The 18488-nt window shown below is 37.9% G+C and overlaps 1 protein-coding gene across 9 annotated transcripts in view; it reads left to right on the plus strand.

Annotated features, from left to right (window-relative positions):
- The window catches only part of CEP192 (centrosomal protein 192), a 148701-nt gene that overhangs the window by 69895 nt on the left and 60318 nt on the right, over positions 1-18488 (plus strand). For all 9 annotated transcript variants that reach the window (XM_081078513.1, XM_081078514.1, XM_081078512.1 and 6 more), the window contains 4 exons: positions 9404-9575; positions 11556-12474; positions 14355-14503; positions 15841-16071. In XM_081078513.1, the coding sequence (XP_080934639.1) occupies positions 9404-9575; positions 11556-12474; positions 14355-14503; positions 15841-16071 (1471 nt within the window). The remainder of the gene's footprint in view (positions 1-9403; positions 9576-11555; positions 12475-14354; positions 14504-15840; positions 16072-18488) is intronic.

The following is an 18488-nucleotide window of genomic DNA, read 5'->3' on the forward strand; positions in this document are numbered from 1 at the left end:
ATAACCTCTGTATACCCAGTTCTTTCTTCAATTGAGGGAAGTTTCATTTTCTATTACCTTTAATTATTGCCTGTTTTCCACTCATTCCTTCCTCCCCTTGAGTGTACCGATTGCCCATTAGTTGATAACTCCTTTCTCTGGTCAGCCATGACTATTGATTCTAATTTCTATATACATTTCCTCCGTATTGTGGGATAGCTATTTAACTGTTTGTCTTCTATCGCTGATTTGTGTGGCAGCAGTTACGCTTTTTGTTGCTATCAACATAGACTTTAATTTTGTATTCATTTATTTTATTGAAGTCCTCCTTATACTTTTTTACTGTGTTAAAATAGGTTTGGTATTTTCATTCTACTTTTTTTTTGGTTTATGCCAGCTCATATTCCATTATTATTTTTTTTTAATACATATTTATGGTGAAATAAATGTTAGTCAGAATTTTTGTCACTGGCAACATTTTTTTGTTGAGTGTACTTTAATAAGCTTTGCTGCTCATGAGCATTCCTGCTAGCTGGTCTGCTAGCTTCTGACAGGTTCATAGAGCTGATTTTGAGATTCTAATTCCAGAACTTCCTTGAGTCTCTTTGTGGCCGATACCTTGTTTTTGGATTGCTTGAAGTCTGACATCTTGAAATTCCTCTCCTTTTATTTCTGTGTGTTCTTACAGTTCACTTCTCATTAATTGAGGTAATGTAAGCTAAATGCATTTGTTCCTTTCAACCAAAGGAGCCAGACTAATAATACAATACATCACGCCAGTAACCCAGAAGTTTTTTCATACCATAACATGGTATCTGTGTGAATATGTGTGCATGTGTGTGTGTGCATGTGCATACAAGGACCCATGTAGATGCTTGTTACACAGTGGCTAAAATAGGCCTAAAGCAGTTCGGTTAATATTTTGTCTCCATTGGTAAGAAATTCACTAATTAGTATTTTGTCAGTACTGTCTTGATTTGGGGCTTTTTTGAAAATCCAAAATTCAAAATAGGATTTTCTCTCTATGTCCACTGTCCAGCTGAGAAATCTGAATTTTGTGCAAAAAAACGAGATAAAATTAAGTCAAATTAAGGGTTGAATTGAAACTTAAGTGGCAGAATGTTTAGTAGGTGCAGCAACTGTTTCCAAAGATGATTGCTGGGATAATAATTTTTTTTTCTAGTGTGACTTCCCATTTCTCAGGAGTTGCAGCCTGTTTCCCCTCTCTTTGAATTGGGCTGGGCTGGCATTAAGATGGGTATTGACTAACAAGATATGGTGTGTGTATTAAATGGACGTGGGCTGTTACTGTTTATTGCTTTTTAATACTTTTTTTTTTTACTTAATATATTATGAACATCTTTCTGAGTTAAAAGATAGTATTCAGCATGACTTAAAACGGCTGCATAGTGTTTTAATGTGTGTTTGTGCCACAATTTCCATAGTATAGTTCCTCCTACTATAACATTTAAGATTCCTTTATTATCAGTAGTAGTCTATGAAGACATACCCTTTCAACAGTCTTTATATGATTAGCATTAATCTTTTTCGTAGATTAGATTTGTAGAATATCTGAGTCAAGGGAATTTTGATATGCATTCCTTAGTTTCCAAGCCAAAAGTTGTACCAGTTTATATTTCTATCCGCAGTGCATGCTGTTTCCATTTCTTTTCACTTATCTATGTGATTCTCTTTTTCATCTTTGCTCTTTGAGGGCAGAAATTTTTTTATTATTATTTCAGGTGTACAAAACAATGTAATAGTTAGACATTTACACCCCTCCCAAAGTGATAACCCCCCTCAACCAATCTAGTACCCCTTGACATATATAGCTGTTACAGTTCCACTGACTATTCCTTATGCTGTAATCCACATCCTGTGACTATGTATATATTAAATTATAGTTGACATTCATTATTATTCAGCTTCAGGTATACACTGCAATGGTCAGGCACCTACGCCGTCCATCAAGTGGTCTCCCTAATAAAACAAGTGTCAATCGGATACCCTACAAAATCTTTACATTATGGATTATATTCCCCAAACTGTCTTTCATATCCCCGTGGTTATCAATTTGTGGTTACCAGTTTGTGCTTTTTAATCCCCTCACCTTCTCCTTCATCTCCACCCTCCCTCCCATCTAGCAACTCTCAGTTTTTTCTCTATATCTCTGAGACTGTTTCTGATTAGTTTGCTTATTTATTCTAGTCTTTAGATTCCACATATAAGAGAGATTATATGGTATTTGTCTTTCTTCGTCTGACTTATTTCACTTAGCATAATGTAATCTAAGTCCATCCATATCATTACAAATGGTAAGATTTCATTCTTCTTTATGGCCAAGTAATACTCCATTGTATAAATGTACCACAGTTTCTTAATCCAGTCATCTACCGATGGGCATTTCCGTTGTTTCCATGTCCTGTCTGTTGTGAAAGCACGGCAATAAACATAGGGGTACATAAGTCTTTTTGAATTAGTGTTTTGGATTTCTCCGGATAGATAACTAAGAGTGGAACTGCAGGGTCATAAGGTAGTTCCATTTCCAGTTTTTTGAGATGCCTCCATACTGATTTCGATAGTGGCCGCATCAGTCTGCAATCCAACTAGTAGTGCACGAGGGATCCCTTTCCTCCACAACCTCGCCAGCACTTGTTATTTGTTGATTTATTGATGATAGCCATTCTGTCTGGAGTGAGGTGGTAACTCATTGTGGTTTTTATTTGCACTTCTCTAATAATTAGTGAGGCTGAACATTGTTTCATATGTCTGCCATCTGTATGTCCTCTTTAGAAATACACCTCTTCATGTCCTCTGCTCATCTTTTAATTAGGTTGTTTGTTTTTTCTGGGTTGAGTTGAATGAAGTTTTTATAAATTTTGGATATTAACCCCTTATCAGATGTATCGACAAATACCATGTTTCCCCGAAAATAAGACTCAGTTAAGTTTGTCAGCCAGACGGACACGTTTCGTATGTTATGACGATGTACCAGAAGAAGATGACATGACTGTATTTGAATCAATGTAGATTGTTGTACATGAAAAATAAGTCATCCCCTGAAAATACACCCAAATGCGTCTTTTGGAGCAAAAATTAATATAAGACCCCGTCTTATTTTTGAGGAAACATGGTATCTTCTCCCATTCAGTAGGATGCCTTTTTGTTTTATTGTTGGTTTCCTTTGCTGTGAAAACAGTATTTAGTTTGATGTAATCCCATATGTTTATTTTTTCTCTTCCCTTGCCTGAGGGGAAATATCAGTAAAAATACTACTAAGGATAATGTCTACAAATTCACTTCCTATATTTTCTTCTAGGAGTTTTATGGTTTCAGATCTTACATTTAAGTCTTTAATCCATTTTGAATTTATTCTTGTATATGGTGTAAGGAGGTGATCCACCTTCATTTTTTTGTATGTCTCTCTCCAGGTTTCTCAGCACCATTTATTAAAAAGAATTTACCCCAGTGTAAATTCTTGCTTCCATTGTCGTAGATTAAATGATGATGTAGGCATGGATTTATTTCTGGGCTCCCTATTTTGTTCTATTGATCACTGAGTCTGTTTTTATGCCAGTATCATGCTGTTTTGATTACTATAGCCTTGTAGTATGATTTGATGTCACTTTGTTCTTATTTTTCAAGGTTGCTGTGGCTATTCGGGGTCTTTTGTGGTTCCATATAAATTTTAGGATTATATGTTCTATTTCTGTGAAAAATCTCCATGATTGTTTGACAGGAATTGTGTTGAATCTATATATAGGCTGAGGCAGTATGTACATTTTAACTATATTAATTCTTCCTATCCATGAGCATGGTATGTGTTTTCATGTATCTTCTTTAATTTCTCTTCTCAGTGTCTTATAATTTTCTGAGTACAGGTCTTTTACTTCTCTGGTTAAATTTGTTCCTAAGTATTTTATGGTTTTTGAATCAATTGTAAATGGGAATGTTTTCTTAATTTTTCCTTCTGATAGTTTGTTATTGGTATATACAAATGCAACTATATCTGAATATTAATTTTGTATCCTCTTACTTTATTAAATTCATTTATCGGTTCTAACAGTTTTTTGGTGGAGTCTTTGGGGTTGTCTACATATAGTATCATATCATCTGAATGTAATGACAGTTTTACTTCCTCCTTACCAATTTGGATACCTTTTATTTCTTTTTCTTGTCTGATTGCTGTGGCTAGAACTTCCAGAACAATGCTGAATAAAAGTGGAGACAGTGGGCAACCTTGTCTTGTTCCTGATCTTAAGGGGAACGGTTTTAGATTTTCCCCATTGAGTATGATGTTAGTTGGGGGTTTATCATATATGGCCTTTATTATGTTGTGATATGATCCCTCTATTCCCACTTTTTAAAGATTTTTTATAATGAATGGCTGTTGGATTTTATCAAATGCTTCTTCTACATCTATTGATATGATCATATGATTTTTATATTTCATTTTGTTAATGTGGTGTATCCCGTTAATTGATTTGCGAATATTGAACCAACATTGCATACCAGGAATGAATATTCCTTAATCATAGTATATGATCTTTTTATTGTATACTGAATTCTGTTTGTTAATATTTTTTTGAGGATAATTACATCTATGTTCATTAGGGATATCGGCTTGTAGTTTTCTTTTTTTGTAATGTCTTTGTCTGATTTTGGGGTCAGGGTGATACGGCCTCATAAAAAGAGTTTGGGAGCCTTCTCTCCTTCTGGATTTTTTGGAATATTTTGAGAATAGGTGATCATTCTTTTTTGAATGTTTTGTAAAATTCACCTATAAAGCCATCTGGTTCAGGGCTTTTGTTTGTTGGGAGCTTGTGGATTACTGATTCAATTTCCCTGTTAGTAATCAGTCTCTTCAGAGTTTCCATTTCTTCTTGAGTTAGCCTTGGAAGGTTGTATGCTTCTACAAAATTGCCCATTTCTTCTTGATTGTCTAATTTGTTGGTGGTTAGTATCTCATAGGAATTTCTTAAATTTTTTGTATTTCTGTGGTGTCTATTGTCACTTCTTTTTCATTTCTGATTTTATTAATTTGGGAGCGCTCTTGTTTTTGATGAGTCTGGCTAAAGGTTTGTCAGTTTTGTTTATCTTCTTAAAAACCCAGCTCTTGGTTTCATTGATTTTTTGTCTTGTTTTTTGGTCTCTATTTTGTTTATTTCCACTCTGATCTTTATTATCTCCTTCCTTGTACTCCCTTTGTGTTTATGTTGCTCTTTTTCCAGTTCCCTTAGGTGTAAGGATAATCTGTTGATTTGAGATTTTTCTTGTTTCTTTAGGTAGGCCTACATTGCTATGAATTTCCCTTTTAGCACCGCTTTTGTTGCATCCCATACATTTCGGGTCGTTGTGTACTCCTTTTCGTTTGTCACGAAGTATCTTTTGATTTCTTCCTTGATCTCATTGTTGACCCATTCATTATTTAGTAGCACGTTATTCAGCCTCCATGTATTTGTGTGTCTTCCAGTTTTCTTCTTGTAATTGATTTCTAATTTCATAGCACTATGGTCAGAGAAGACACTTGAAATGATTTCAGTTTTTTTAGATCTGTTGAGACTTGATTTGTGGCCTAACATGTGGTCTATCTTGGAAAACTTTCCATGTGTATTTGAGAAGAATTTATGTTCTGCAGCTTTGGGGTGAAATGCTCTAAAAATATCGATTAAATCCAACTGGTCCAATGTGTCATAAGGCCACTGTTTCCATAATTGATTTTCTGTCTGGAAGACCTGTCCCTTGTTGTCAGAGGTGTGTTGAAGTCCCCTACCATGACAGTGTTACTGTTGATCTCTGTCTTTATGTCTATCAATGTCTGTTTTATATATTTAGGTGCTCCTATGTTGGGTGCATAGATATTTACCCAGGTTATGTCCTCTTGTTGGATTGATCCCTTTATTATTATGTAGTGCCCTTCATTGTCTTTAATTATATTCTTCATTTTAAAGTCTATTTTGTCAGATATGTGTATTGCTAATCCAGCTTTTTTTCTCATTTCCATTTGCATGAAATGTCTTACTCCATCCCTTCACTTTCAGCCTGTGCGTGTCTTTTGATCTTAGGTGACTCTCTTGTTTATAGCATATGCGAAGGTCTTGTTTTCTTATCCACTCAGCCACCCTGTGGCATTTGATTGGAGCATTTTTTCCATTTACATTTAAAGTGATTATTGTTAGGTACATAATTATTGCCATTTTGTTCTTTATATTTCTGGTCTTCATTAGTTAGATTGTTTTTATCTTTCTTCTGTTTAAAGAAGCCCTTTTAACATTTCCTGCAATGCTGGCTTAGTGGTAATGAATTCCTTTAGCTTATTCTTTTCTGGGAAGCTGTTCATCTCTCCTTCAGTTTTAAATGATAGCCTTGCTGGATAAAGCAGTCTAGGTTTTTTAGGCTTTTGTTTTTCATTACTTTGAATACCGCCTGCCACTTCTTTCTGGCCTGTAGAAAATTTCCTGTAGAAAAATCAGCTGATAGTCTTAGGGAGCATCCCTGTAAGTAACTTGCTGTCTGTCTCTTGCTGCTTTTAGGATTCTTTCCTTGTATTTAACCTTTACTATTTGAACTATAATATGTCTTGGTGTGGGCCTGTTTGGGTTCATTTGGTTGGAAGTCTCTGTACTTTCTGGGCTTGTATGTCGATTTTTTTCACCAGGTTAGGGAAGTTTTCGGTCATTATTACTTCAAATATGTTCTCGATCCCTTGCTCTCTCTCTTCTCCTTCTAGTATTTCTATGATGTGCATGTTGTTGCACTTGATGTTATCCCATAGGTCTCTTAAACTATTTTCATTCTTTTTTCTTCTTGTTGATCCGCTTGGGTGATCTAGGCTATCTTGTCTTTTAAATTGCCGATTCGATCCTCTGCTTTATTTAACCTGCTAGTGATTCCTTTGAGTGTGTTCTTTATTCCAGTTATTGTATTCTTTAGTTCTTACTGGTTGTTTTTTATGATTTCTCTATCCTTATTCACGTTCTCACTAAGTTCCGTAAACATTCTTATCATAAGTGTTCTAAACTGTCTCTGATAAGTTAGTTACCTCTATTTCATTTAGTTCTAATTCTGGAGGTTTCTTCTGTTCTTTTATTTCAGACATCTTTCTTTGTTTCTTTATTCTGGCTGCCTCTCTGTGTTTGCTTCAGTGTATTAGGTAGATCCCCTAGGTCTCTCAGTCTTTGCATTGTGGACTTACGTAGTATGTGTCCTTTATATTTGAATTGCACAGTCTCCCTATTGTTCTGTGTGTTCCATAGGTGTTTCTTGTGTTGTGTGTATTCTCCTGTTGAAGTTGAGTTTTAATTTATTTTGGCTTGTCAGTAGGAGCGACTGACTCCAAGGTTAACAAGCTGTGAGAAATGGCTATGCCCACAGTGGATGAGCTGCTGTATGAGGGTTGACCCCTCAGATGAGGCTTGGCTCCTATGGGCTCTTGTGCCTGTAGAGAATTCCCTTTGGGTGTGTCACTTGTAGGTCAAACCCGGTAATGCTCTGGTTTGGTCTGTTGTTGGCCTCTGGGTATGTTGATTCTTGTGCCTCTTTGGCTGGGCCCTCGTGCAGGGCGATATAAGAACAAAACAAATCAACAAACACAACAATGACAACAACCAGAAAAAAAACAAATATATTCACATGTAAAAACAACCAACACTCAACACACAAAAATATCAAAAATAGGAAAAAAAGAAACGAAACAAAAAATAGCAAAAAGAAAAAGAAAAAGAAAAAATCAGTACAGGAAAATGGAAAGAAGAAGGAAAACTAGAGCAAGGAAAGGAAAAAAAAGAAGAGAGAGATGGGGGAATATGTGATGATAATAATAATAAAATAAAAAAACCAGAAAAACAGCCCCAGTCTTGGCTTAAGCCCACCAAGCTATCTCCAGGTTGTCCTCTGCTGTACAAAAAGTCCTCTGTGTCTTATGGAGGCGGAGCCAGCCACCTGGAACCCAGAGTGATCCTGATAATGCAGTTCTGGATGGGTCGGGCTATGGGATGTGGTGGGTAGTTTTTAAGTCAGTGCAATTTCTGCTCTCATCTGCACAAACAGGCACTGAGAGCACCACAGCCAGGAGGTGAGCTTCTTCCCTGTGAGCAGGTCCCCTGGATTTTAGGGTGGGGACTTGGTAGGCAAGTGCCTGGCCATCCCAGGAGTGTCACACTCTTCCTAGCCTCTTCCCCTAGGTCACAGCTGCAAACTACCTTTTTTCCAGTTCTTGAGGGCTGCAGCTCCTCTGTAATCTGACAGTAGTATTCTGTTCTAGGTACCAGGTTAAGACTCTGGTAGGGTGGGGTAGGATTGCTGTGGGAGAGTGGGGGGAGGGGCCCAGGTATGGACTTTGCTTTTTGTCTGATGGAGAGAGCCCAGCCACAGTTCTCAGCTGAGGTTTCTGCCTCAAACACTGGACACCGCTGTCCTCTATGCTGATCTCTCAGCAGGACTGTGGGGCACAGGGAGGGAACCCACTGCCTGACTGCTGTGATCTCCTGTCTGCATCCTGGGGCCCCAGGTCTCCACAGCTGTGGATGTGGGCGGGTCTCCACACTGCGCCCTTCTTTTTTCCCCTTCTTGCCTGGTTTGCCCACCTTCAGGTTTGCCCACCTTCATGTAATCCTCCCATGAGTCTCTTAGCTGTTCTGTGTGATGATCAGAGTCCTTTGATGGGTTATTGATGTTCAGTTTGTGGTGACTTCCAGGGGACAACTCAAGAAGCCCACCTCACTGCTGCCATTTCTATGACCAAGCTCCAGTGTAGAAATTTTTTAATGCTCTTCTCATTGCTCTATATCAGGTATTCAATAAATGTTTATTGAATAAATAGCTAACGTTATGTTACTGTGTGTGGAATTTATTAATGAAAATACCACATTTTTCTTTTACAGTACCACGTTTCCCCGAAAATAAGACCTAGCTGGACAATCAGCTGTAATGCGTCTTTTGGAGCAAAAATTAATATAAGACCTGGTATTATATTATATTATACCCGATAGTATATTATATTATACCCAGTCTTATATTACATTATATAAGACCCAGTATTATATTGCGTTGCCGTTGCATTATATAACACCTAGTATTATGTTATATTGTATTACATTATATTAAAGACCCGGTCTTATAGTAAAATAAGACCGGTCTTATATTAATTTTTGTTCCAAAAGACACATTAGAGCTGATTGTCTGGCTATGTCTTATTTTCGGGGAAACACGGTAGCTTACCAGATTCATTCAATAGGAATATAATTTACAATTTTAGATAACTATGGGTTTAAAAAAATCCATGGTTGAGTTATTATATATGGCAGCTAGAGCAGAGACTGTAGATTAATAAGATTGTAGGCAAAGCAGGATTGGCGTTTGCTAGTGTAGGTAATGTTAAATAACTGAATGGATAACTCCAGTCCTGAGGTGTTGTCTCTTTCAGGTGTGCTTCCGACTCTTCTGGTTCAGCAGCTCATTCTCAGAAGCTCCCCTATGAGAGTGGGTTGTCTCAGTTGATGTGTCCACAGGCTAGTGTGAGCAGACTGACTTACGTGTCTGAACAGGAGAGCACCTGTTCCACCACAGCCTCAGATCCTGGCCCTGAGGACCGCAAGGTAGGCAGCACTTTTATTATTCTTTAGTAAGGCTTCAGGCTGTAAAATGTTATCGATGTGGGACTCAGACTGAAGTTCCAGCCTGTATACTTTCTCTTGCCATTTTCCGTTTAAAGTGTGTGTGTGTGTGTGTGTGTGTGTGTGTGTGTGTGTGTGTGTATCAGCTGCTCATGCTAGGTAGGCACTAGATATATAAATGTTCTAGTATCTGCCCTCGAAAAGCTCTCAATCTGATGGAGAACACAAGCAAGACGTACAGTGTAATGAAATGCAGTGCATGAACTTAACGCACTGTAATAGAACTTAGAAGGGATTCAGAAAGAGGTAACTAAAAGTCGTGACTATGGTGTTAATGGGAGGAATAGGTAATATATCGAAGCCATATTTTTCAGGACTACTTGGAATTAGGCAAGGAGGAAGGAGACAGACAAATGGGGGAAGGCATGGAATTGTAAAATACACACTGCATTTGAGGGACTCCAAGAAGTTTGGAATGGCTGCAGTGAATCATGTACTTGGGGAAAGGAGGATTAGCCAAACCATGAAAACTGTTAGATGTCAAATTTTGGAGTTTGAAGGCTCTTATGCAGGACACTGAATGATGTTTGTTGATGTTTTCAAAATTCATTGCAGTAGCAGAGTGGAGTAGGCATTAGGAGGGCAAAATGAGAACCAGGAAGACTGACAGAGGGCTAGTGTAGTCAGTCAGGTGACAGCTTGTGCAGGCTTGGACCACTGTAGTGCCAGAGGTGGCACAGAAGCAGATTCGAAAGCTTTAGGTGGGAGAATTTTATTATCTGTGTGGGTGTGTTTTGTGAATGTTACAGTATTCAGTTTTTTAATGAGATGAATATGATTTTTGTGTATATGCAGTACAGTCCTCTGCTACCAAGCTATTGATTAAACATATCCAGTAAAGTTACTAAACATATGACATTGCGTTGGACAAACCGATATATCCATTTCATTGAAAGCAGTCTCTTTAATGATGCTGTTAGATGTGGGTCTCTGTGTCTTAGCATAGTGGTTAAGAGCTGAATTGTGGAGTCAGATGGCCTCTCCTCTGCTACTTTCAGACAGATACAGTCTCCCCAAGCTTGTTGCTTCATCTGTAAGGAGGGACAGTGATGTGAGGACAGGGCTCGGCACCAAGAAGTTACCACTGAATACATACTGGCTGTTGTTATTTATTTTTACTGATTGATTGGTTGATTGATTGATGACTGGCAAATAGTGTTTCTCAATGTCTTTGTTTCTAAAGCTTTGGAGAAATTTTCAAGCCAAGTGCCAAGAATAATCTGAGAGTTAAGTGCCTCTTAACTTGTGTGTAAATTCCAATTGATCCGCCCTATAGACAGAGCTTCATATATCACCCTTAAGGTGATGCATTATAAAGAAATGAGTATATGAACATTGACTAGGGCTGTTACTTCATACTTAAGAAAACAAAACCTCATAAGTTTTGACATTGGAAAAGATTTGATGCTCATAAAAATTAACATCTTCAAACATAACAGCAGTATAGACAATTAATGGGGGTGGGAGAGCCCTGGACCTGGCTTTGTGATGATTCCTAACCTCATGCTGATGTCATTTGGAAGTTTGCTCACCTCCCATTCCTTTGTTATTCATTTATTGAGATTTTTTGATGTGCAGTTTGAAGGGGGAAAATTCCCTTAAGTTTGTACAAAATAACTTGTCTCCTGTCCTTTATGTAAATTTTTTCAGAGATACAATTGGTATATACCTCCTATTTAGTCTCCTCATAATTATTTGTATATAAAACAATGAATGCAGATTTTCTAACTTTGAACTTTGCATTTCACAGCTGCAAAACTACTTTATTTGTGTATAAGCCAACTCTTTTTTTTTTCCAGAGTTAATGTCATAGGTATCTTTATTATTTGAGAGTGTATCAGCTTGGTTTTAATTTGTAATAATCAATGCATTGTTTGTAAACATGTTTTTTGTAACACTCAGAGTGATATCGTCAGTGAGTTGAGCACCACGATTATTCGAGCCAGTCCAATTCCATCAGAGGAACAGGCTGTGGAAAAGTTGAGAGAAAAAAGTCCATTTCTAAGTAAAGGAAAAGGAGCATTATCATATATTATCCAGAAAAACTCAGATACAGACAAAGTGTCTGGAAATGCTTTGAGTAGCAAATCTGAAGATGTAAAACCTAACTTGAGATTGAATGAAGACCTTTCCTCCAAAAGTGGAGATCTGTTGGAGACCACAACAGTAGGTTTGACCTCAAACCCCAGTGAATTGGACCAGGTCAGCCTTGCTCATCCGAGCAAGTCAGGTCTCGGGCACTTGGCTGTATCAGCAACACCATGCCTTCCTGCTTCACGTCAATCATCTGTGAATGAAAGTGAGAGAGTAACTTCCGAAGATACATCAACTACCAAAAGTGTGTTGAGTGGCCAGTTTCCTAGTCAGACGGCCTCTAGAAGCCAGTGTGCCCCTCTTCCCAGCTCTGTGGCTCAGGCCTCTGCTCCTGAGATGCAGAATGTGCCCGCTGCAGTTTCTACACTCTTGACTGGACATTCCTTTACCACAGTTCCCTTTGCCCAGCAGTATTTGGGAACACTCCCTACAGCTGGAAATGTTGCTTTGCCCCAGTGCTATGCTGGCAGCACCACAGTCTGTGGGTTCTCAGGAAGCTGTCCTTACCCTGCTGTCGCAGGAGACCATGTTCAGAGCTCTGTGGCCATGGACATTTGTCTAGGACAAAATATCAGCTCTGGATTGATGAGTACCTCTTCCCTTTGTAACCCACTTTCTAATGCCTTACGTCAGAATCTTCTAACTACAGCAAAACCTTTTCCTGTGCAATCTGTTGGTGCAAATTGTGGAATTGAACCATGGGATTCAGGAGTGATGTCAGGATTTGGTAAGATGCTTTTTCTGTTATTGCCTGTTGTTGCTTGCTATTATTTAAAAATTGAGTTTCTCAAATGTGACTATAAAACTAGTTTTGTTTCAAAGAAATATTGATTGGTCTGAATTTCTAAGTTTTGTTTTTTTGTTATTTTCATCTTGAATTTGGAACACAGACCATACATATTTATGGGCAAGGGTCCCTGACGTGACCTTAGAAAAATAGGAAAACTTATGCACGTGACACTCCTGATAACTTTGTCTTCCTGTCTCTCTAGTGCTCTGCCCTTGGGTTTCTTTCTACTAGGAAACACCCAGAGTTGCCTTCCTGAAGGAATGAGTCTCCTTCTAGCTTTTAAATTCTTTTGGGTGTTATTATTGTGATACTGAGAGATAGCATGTTTCCACTTTTATCTGTAGTGGCTGTACTACCCCCCTGATTCTCTCACTGACAGTCACTCTGCGAAACAGAGCAGGGTGCTGAGCTTTTTCTGACACAGTACACACAGCCACTGGACTGCTGTCTTGTTCTCTGTCCTATTTTTTTTTTTTCAGGAAGTTCCAGAGTAACCGCATGTGGTTGACAAAAAGATTGGTCATATTAAAAATCCAAGTTAGAGCATCTGTTGTTTCTTACTAGGTTAGGCAGTGGGCTTATATTTGTGGGAGAAAAAAGTAAGAGATTACGATGTGTGATAAACAGTATGGTGAATGTTTAAATTAAAAAATACTTATTTCAGTAAAAGACACATTGCCATTAATCCCCCTCAAAATACTCCCCCTTGCTTTGAACACACTAATCCCATCGTTCTTCCCACTTTCTGAAGCAGTTCTGGAAGTCCTTTTTCATGAGTGTCTTTAGTTGTGCTGTCGTGGCTGCCTTGATGTCCTGAGTTGATTCAAAACATTTACCTTTTATGGTCATTTTGACTTTGGGGAAGAGCCAGAAGTCACATGGTGCCAGATTCGGGGAATAATGTGGATGAGGACACACCGTAATGTTTTTATTTGACAGAAATTGCCATACCAGAAGCTGTGTGTCAGAGTCTTTCCGTTGTGGTCACAAAATATGGTGAATGCTGCTGCTGAGTGCCATCCAACAGAAAGGCAGGGAACTTTACTAGAGGAAGCAGCATGTCAAACCTCTGTAACAGTGGGTGGCAAGTTTCAACTTGTTCCGTTCAGTCAGTCAGGTGTGAACTACGGTTGAGAGAAGGTATGTTTTAAAGTGTGCCGTAAATCATCCTCCATCATGACAATGCTCTGTGTCACACATCGCTTCTGGTACGGCAATTTCTGTCAAATAAAAACATAATGGTATGTCCTCATCCACCTTATTCACCGGATCTGGCACCATGTGACTTCTGGCTCTTCCCCGAAGTCACAATGACCATGAAAGGTAACTATTTTGAATCGATTCAGGACATTGAGGCAGCCATGACAGCACAACTAAAGACACTCACAAAAGGGGTCTTCCAGAACGGCTTCAGAAAATGGGAAGAATGATGGGATGTGTTCGGAGCAATGGGGAGTATTTTGAGGGGAATTGATGGCAATGTGTCTTTTACTGTAATAAATTTTTAAAAATGTAAACATTCACTGTTTTTTTTGATCACGCCTTGTATTAATAGGTAATAACATCTAAGAGTTGATTAGCTATAAATTATGCATTTGATCAGTTTTAATTGTTCTTATTCCTTGGCTGGATTCAGCAGGAAAAAGTTGTTGGCCAGCCTATGCTAAGGCTTATATATGTCAAGGCTACCTAAAGATCTGAGGCACTTCAGGCCACAGCTCTTGAGTATAAACAGGTAGTCTTCTATAAAAATTTCCCTTTAACCAATTGTACATTTAATCAGGTATTTAATATAACTATGCTTTATCTTTACCCAGTGAATGTAAGAGTACCTGAGGAATTGAAGTTTCCTCATGCTTGCTGTGTTGGCATTGCTTCACAAACCCACCTCAGTATACTTAATCCAAGTGTGTGCTGGCTCCAGGTCAGCATCGGAGTACTCAGTGTTAGTGTTAATGGTGAAAAGGTAAGTTTTCTCTGTCTCTCCTTTGACTTCGCAATTGCATTATGATTAATGCTGGATCTCCTTTCCTTTTATACTACAGAGTATGCCCCCTCCCTTTATACCTTGCACAGAATCATCAGAATAGTATGCTTTTCTTGGTCTCCCTTTTGTTGTAGTATTTATAGTGTAAGAAGTAAAATCTGAATGTATTTCTCATTTTCTGCCAGTTGTTATTCATTTATTAATCATTATGTTTCATTATTTATTTAGAATATCATGTAAATATCCTTTTAGTGCTATTTAAACCACTGAAACCTCTTAAATTTCTGGTCTCTACTTGTTGGTTTTGTTAAATGTGATTAAATATAAAATTACTGTCATTTATCAAAAAAACAAATATTACACTACACTTTCATTTAGTAAGTTGTCTTTTTGACTAATTTATCTGATCATGTTCTTACATGATCTTTTAAAATACCTGGAAATAACAGTTTTAACATTAACTCACATAGCAGGGGTCTCTCACATGATCTGTAACAACTGCTGAAGTTCTAGAATCTAAATTCTTTTTCATGATCACAATGACCATTTGAATATCATTGAGTTGGGAGTGTGGGAAATATGGACAGCAGCTCCTGTTTGGGAATGCCTTGGTTTTGCAACTGCTACTTGCAGACCAATACTGGTGGATGGGTTTACTCTCCCTTATTACCTCCGACGTAGTAATAGCCTTTATTTACCTGGTAAAATAAGACTTTATCCTACCTTTCCCCTTTTTCTAGCTTATCCCCTCTGCTTTCAGGTTAGATGAAATGCAGCTGATTGGAGAAAAGGGTTGAGGGTGGAAGAGGTGAGACTGGAGGCCTTCTCATGGGTGTATAGGCAGTAGTGTTGTCTCTGGAAGTAGGAGTAGAAAAGAAGATCCACATTTACAATGAGGAGGGTGTGTTTGAAGTGAATCGTCATTATTGACTTGGAGGCCTGACAAGAAATATTAGAGATCAGTCTAACCCTCCTGCATTATACCAGGAACTAGATCCTACGGCCATGCACAGGGCTGTGAAACACTGCCATTTTCAGAGCCCTTTTCAAGGAAAGTAAGAGTATTAATAAGTAAGTTTGCTTTAAAATAGACTAGAGTCTGTAAGTTCAATCTGTCTTCATAAGTCTTCATAATTTTAACTAATTGTACTTCACAGATAATGAGTTATAAGAGTTGGATATTTTTGAAGAGGTAATCAATGTCTAGATTTGGTAGTTTCAGTGACTGGGAAAAGGGATCTTAAACTAGTTGATTCTACTTCTTGATTATATGTGAAGCCATTTTTAAACAAATCATGTGGCACTTTTTTTTAAAGGTGGATCTTTCAGCATATCCCTGTTTAGTTTTCAAGAATAAAGTCATCATAAGACCTCATGCCACCGAAGAGATAAAAGTACTTTTTATACCATCCAATCCTGGGATTTTCAGATGTATATTCAGTGTTGCTTCTTGGCCATTTTCAGCAGATACTGAGGCAATAGTCCAAGCAGAAGCCTTAGCAAGCAGAGTCATTCTCACCGCTATTGCTGAGACCCCTGTGATCGAGGTAACTATTTGTATGCAGGCCTTTGTCATACCTGGCATCTTAATGAAAGCTGTTTAATCTTAGAAGTAATATTTGGGAAAAATGAATTTGTGGGTAAATGTGCCACAGAGTTCCTTTCCAGCTAAACATTGGTTCTTAATATCATCTTATTCCAAAACTTAAAATTATTTCTGTTGTTTTAAAGAAACGTGTATATACTTGCTAAAATGCTTATAAAACAAAGTATTACATTAAACTCTATTTTCCAACTGATTTTTGTTATAGTTACTTAAGAAAGTGCCATGTTGATATTCTTCCATTTGTATACCTGAAGATTATTTGCTAGCTGAAAAAGTTTCTCTTCTACAGTCACCCATTTTCTGGAAGTGAAAGAAATTAGATCTAACTTTGTTGGGGTAATGAAGCAGTCACTGGATTATATGCCTCTGTAGAACAATGACTCTCAACCTTGGCTGCACATTGGAATACCACTGGGGTTTTAAATGCACCACAATACCTGAGTCCTACCCAGACCAACTAAATCAGAATGGGGAGGAGTGCATGGCTAGGTATCACTAATTTTTAAATCTCACCATGATTATAAATTGCAGCCTTAGTTCACAACTGCAGTTGTACAAAGTGTTTCTTGTCTTAACCAATTGTGAGTGAAATCAGAACATATTGAACAAGGTTAAGGAATGTGGGAGGGAGAGATGAGGAGGGTACAAAATAAAGGAAAAGCAGAACAGCTCTTCATGATAATGAAAAATTAGTTGATTCCTATTATGTGAATTAACGTGTTTGTTTAACCACATTTAACAGGTGTTATTGAACTCCTACTAAAGTTAATCTGTCTCCTTCAACAAAACTATTAACTGATTCTGTTTACAATTGGGGTGTGGGGAGTGAGGGGCAGGGTAACCTCCCAAGGCGCTGATGAGAATCATTTAGGGTTTCTTTTCACAGTGCACATGCTCTCCTTACCTTTACCAGGGGGAATACTTAGAAACTTGGCTCCTAAATTTCTTTATTTTCTAGGGCATGGAGGAGGAAGTAGAGTTTGTAGAAGTTCTCACATTATAAACTCTTAATGATCTTTTTCTTTTTGCCTAAGTGCCATTTTATGTACTTTTCAGCTCTGCGATGTTTGCCATTCTCTAGGTTTGGGTTTTTCAACTTTGGCTCTGTTGACATTTTGGGCTGGATAAATCTTTGTTGGGGGAGAGGGGCTGTCTTGTGTAATGTAGGATGTTGAGCAGTATCTCTGGTCTTTCCCCACACTAGGTGTCAGCAGTACCTCCTTTCCCCTAATTATGACAACCAAAAATGTCTCCAGACATTACCTAATTACCCCCACTTGAGAACCAATGTCATTAATTTTCTGCATTTCAATAGACTCCACTATACTAGGCTTCTGAAATCACACTAAGCAATGTTTGTAGTTGTCATATCTTAAGTGGCTCACAGAAATGATATTTAGTAGTGTGAGGCAGTGTTTCCCAAACTGATCTGCTCATTGGAATCACCTGACAATCTTAAAAAAAAAATTCACTGATGACTGTGCCTGTGCCCCAGAGATTGTGATTTCATTGGTCTGAGGTGTGGTCTGGGCTTTGAGTCCAACATATAGGCAAGTTTGGGAACCACCAGTGTAAGGGATGTTTCAGTGATAGCCAGTCCAGTGAAAGCCTTCTAGGGAGCATGAAACTTTGAGGAGTAATTGGGCCCTGAAGGACCAGCAGGATTTGACTAGGGAACAACATTCCACCTTAGAAAGTGCAGGAAATTTATACAGAGGACACATCTATAGAAACTGCTAGTTTACTTTCTTAACTTGATAAAGGATCTCCCACAGGTACCTACAGCAAACATCATATTTTATAGTATATGTGCTTTCACTTTGACTAGATATTGCCACATTGCTAATTTATGTTCCCAGAAGAAATGTATGCTAGTTCTTATTATTGCTAACATTTGTTATGGTTAGGTTTTAAATTGTTGGCTTATTTTTTGGTGTGAAATAATTGTTTTAGTTTGCATACTTGGATCACTAATGAAGTTGAGCGTCCTTTTTATATGTTTGTCAGCCATTCTGGTTTCCTCGTTGAACTGCCTATTCATATTTCTTGCCCATTTTTCTGTTGTTTTTAATGTCTTTACTGATTTTTGTCGATGTTTCTTATATTCTGGAGTATAAACCTTTGCTAATAATTATGCTCTGTGATTCTTTTCTCCCATTCCTAGGCTCTTCTTTTCAACTCTTATGTTGTTTTTTGTTTTTTTGCTTGGGCTGAAATTTTAAATATAGCATAGTCAGGTAAGACCCCGTATTCCAGATACAAAACGAGGTTTGTTTTTCCTCCTCCAAAAAAAGTATTCCTTAGAAAAGAAGGAGTTGCTGCTTCAAATTCACTCCTTTAGGATAATGTGTTACCCTG

Source organism: Rhinolophus hipposideros, assembly GCF_964194185.1.
Source record: "Rhinolophus hipposideros genome assembly, chromosome: 17".
In the NCBI taxonomy this organism is placed as follows: domain Eukaryota; kingdom Metazoa; phylum Chordata; class Mammalia; order Chiroptera; family Rhinolophidae; genus Rhinolophus; species Rhinolophus hipposideros.